General features: G+C 47.4%; 1 protein-coding gene across 1 annotated transcript in view; it reads right to left on the reverse strand.

Moving 5' to 3' along the window:
- prrg2 (proline rich Gla (G-carboxyglutamic acid) 2) overlaps nucleotides 1–1,035 on the reverse strand; it is a 4,528-nt gene extending 3,493 nt beyond the window's left edge. The window contains exons 1-2 of the mRNA XM_079366446.1: nucleotides 501–1,035; nucleotides 232–404 (exon numbers count right to left, since the gene is read on the reverse strand). Of these exons, the coding sequence (XP_079222572.1) occupies nucleotides 232–404; nucleotides 501–585 (258 nt within the window). The 5' untranslated portion in view covers nucleotides 586–1,035. The remainder of the gene's footprint in view (nucleotides 1–231; nucleotides 405–500) is intronic.
- Nucleotides 1,036–2,500: the final 1,465 nt, after the last annotated feature.

Genomic DNA, 2,500 nt, shown 5'->3' on the forward strand with positions numbered 1-2,500 from the left:
GGTTAGAATCCTGAAGTGAAAATGAAAGTAAAGTCTTCAGTTTGCTCTGATTTCTGTTTCAGCCAGAAATATGAATAAAGATGAAATATTTTGAATCAGCAGACAGCGAGTGTGAAACTCAGATGTGTTCTAGATCTAAAGTTATAAATCTCTATATTATAGATGTTATCGATGTTATAGACATTGGAGTAGTTCTCCTTGTTTGTTGCAGGTGATGAGCTGCAGGAGTACCGTCTGTGTGTCATCCTCGAACACCTCCCTGGCCTCCTCGTAGCTGCACATCTCCTCCTGACACTCTCTCTCCAGGTCGTCAGACACCACCAGCTCAAAGTCCCAGCTGTTATAGAGCAGAGAGCGAGACAGGAAGGAGGACGCCAAGCGCTCGTCCATCTGCACAGGGGCTCCTGCAGGACACACAACAACACTGAGACATCCAACACAGCAGTGAGTGTGTGTGTGTGTGTGTGTATGTGTGTTTAGTGACTGAGAGCTGAGCGTACCTGGTTGCTGTCTGTATGGGACGAAGCAGAGGACAAGCTGCAGTAGAGACAGCACACAGATCCACACGGCTGACACAGCTGCCATCTCAACATCAAAACGTCACGAGAAAGACGAGAGGGACGGACGCCTGTGGCTCTGTTGACAATGAGCCTGTATCTCTCACTTGTCCACCTGTCCAGGTGTGTCCTTTTACCTGTGCAGCTCCTTACAGGGTGTGAGAAGTAAAGTCAGTCACTCCTGTAGAACTCCAGAAGCATGAAGGCAGCAGGTTAACCGTTCTTATTCCGAGTTAGCTGTTGAAACTGAGACAGAGAAGTTTCCCAGAGCAGAGTCAAACCTGTTGGACGACATACCTACAGGAGGGCGTTACCTCCACAAACCTGTCTGTCCAACCCTCTGTCTACCTGTCTGCTCTGTGCAGCACTCTGTTTATTCATTGTTTAGTCAATGTGTCATATACAGTGCAGTAGTAGTAACACAGTAGTACTCTTTATAATTCACTGTTATTTTTAAAAAACCTAATGGTCACAGCACAGAAGAAGAAACTGAACACTGACGAGGAACAGGAAAAGGATGTGATGCTGGGAGTAGTGACAGACCTAAAGAGGAGGACAACATTGACATCTAGTGGTACCACTAAGAAACTGCAGTTCAGAATGCCACGTTACAGTTGGGATGAGCTTAGAAACAATGAATACTCAAAATGAAGTGGAATTAAACTCATTGTTCTGTGACTTCAAGAACATAAAGGGGCTTTTTGTGTCTTTATTTTGATAGTCGTAAATCCTAAAGAGAGAGAGAGACCATTAGGAATGGTTTGCGGGAAAGGAGCCCCAGGTTGGATATCAACCCGGGTCTTCCGCCCTAAGGATTGCAGCCTCCGCATATGCAGTGGGCACGCCAACTACTCGGCTTGCACCCCTCTTCCTGGTTTCTGACTCTATTCACTGTCCCGTCACTTGAATAAAAATTCATAGAAGAAGAAAAACAGACAGGTAAACAAACAGAGGTTTAGTCATTAAAACGAGAGACAGGTTTGATTTAAAGTTTAATGAAAAAAGATGTTTCTGTTAAAAATGCAGGATGTTTTGATAGGAGATATAAATATGTGTTAAAGACAAGCTACTCCTCACTGCATAAGCAACATTTGACCTCTGACCCTTTACTGCACCCACCAAACTCTACAACTTTTTAAAACAAAAAAAGACCCAGTTTCAGAGGACTGTTCTCATGTTCACATTGCTATGAAACAGCTGTGACACAGCTGTGACACAGCTATGACACAGGTGTGACACAGGTGTGACACAGCTATGACACAGGCGTGACACAGCTATGACACAGGCGTGACACAGCTATGACACAGCTATGACACAGGCGTGACACAGCTATGACACAGGCGTGACACAGCTATGACACAGGCGTGACACAGCTATGACACAGGCGTGACACAGCTATGACACAGGCGTGACACAGCTATGACACAGGTGTGACACAGGCGTGACACAGCTATGACACAGGCGTGACACAGCTATGACACAGGCGTGACACAGCTATGACACAGGCGTAACACAGCTATGACACAGGCGTGACACAGCTGTGACACAGGCGTGACACAGGTGTGACACAGGCGTGACACAGCTATGACACAGGCGTGACACAGCTGTGACACAGGCGTGACACAGGTGTGACACAGGCGTGACACAGGTGTGACACAGGCGTGACACAGGTGTGACACAGGCGTGACACAGCAATGACACAGGCGTGACACAGGTGTGACACAGGCGTGACACAGCTATGACACAGGCGTGACACAGGTGTGACACAGGCGTGACACAGCAATGACACAGGCGTGACACAGCTGTGACACAGGTGTGACACAGGTGTGACACAGGCGTGACACAGGTGTGACATGCATGATACAGGTATGACACAGGTGTAACACAGCTGTGACACAGGTGTAACACAGCTGTGACACAGGCGTGACACAGGTGGAGGTTCT

Source organism: Symphodus melops (genome assembly GCF_947650265.1).
Source record: "Symphodus melops genome assembly, chromosome: 17".
In the NCBI taxonomy this organism is placed as follows: domain Eukaryota; kingdom Metazoa; phylum Chordata; class Actinopteri; order Labriformes; family Labridae; genus Symphodus; species Symphodus melops.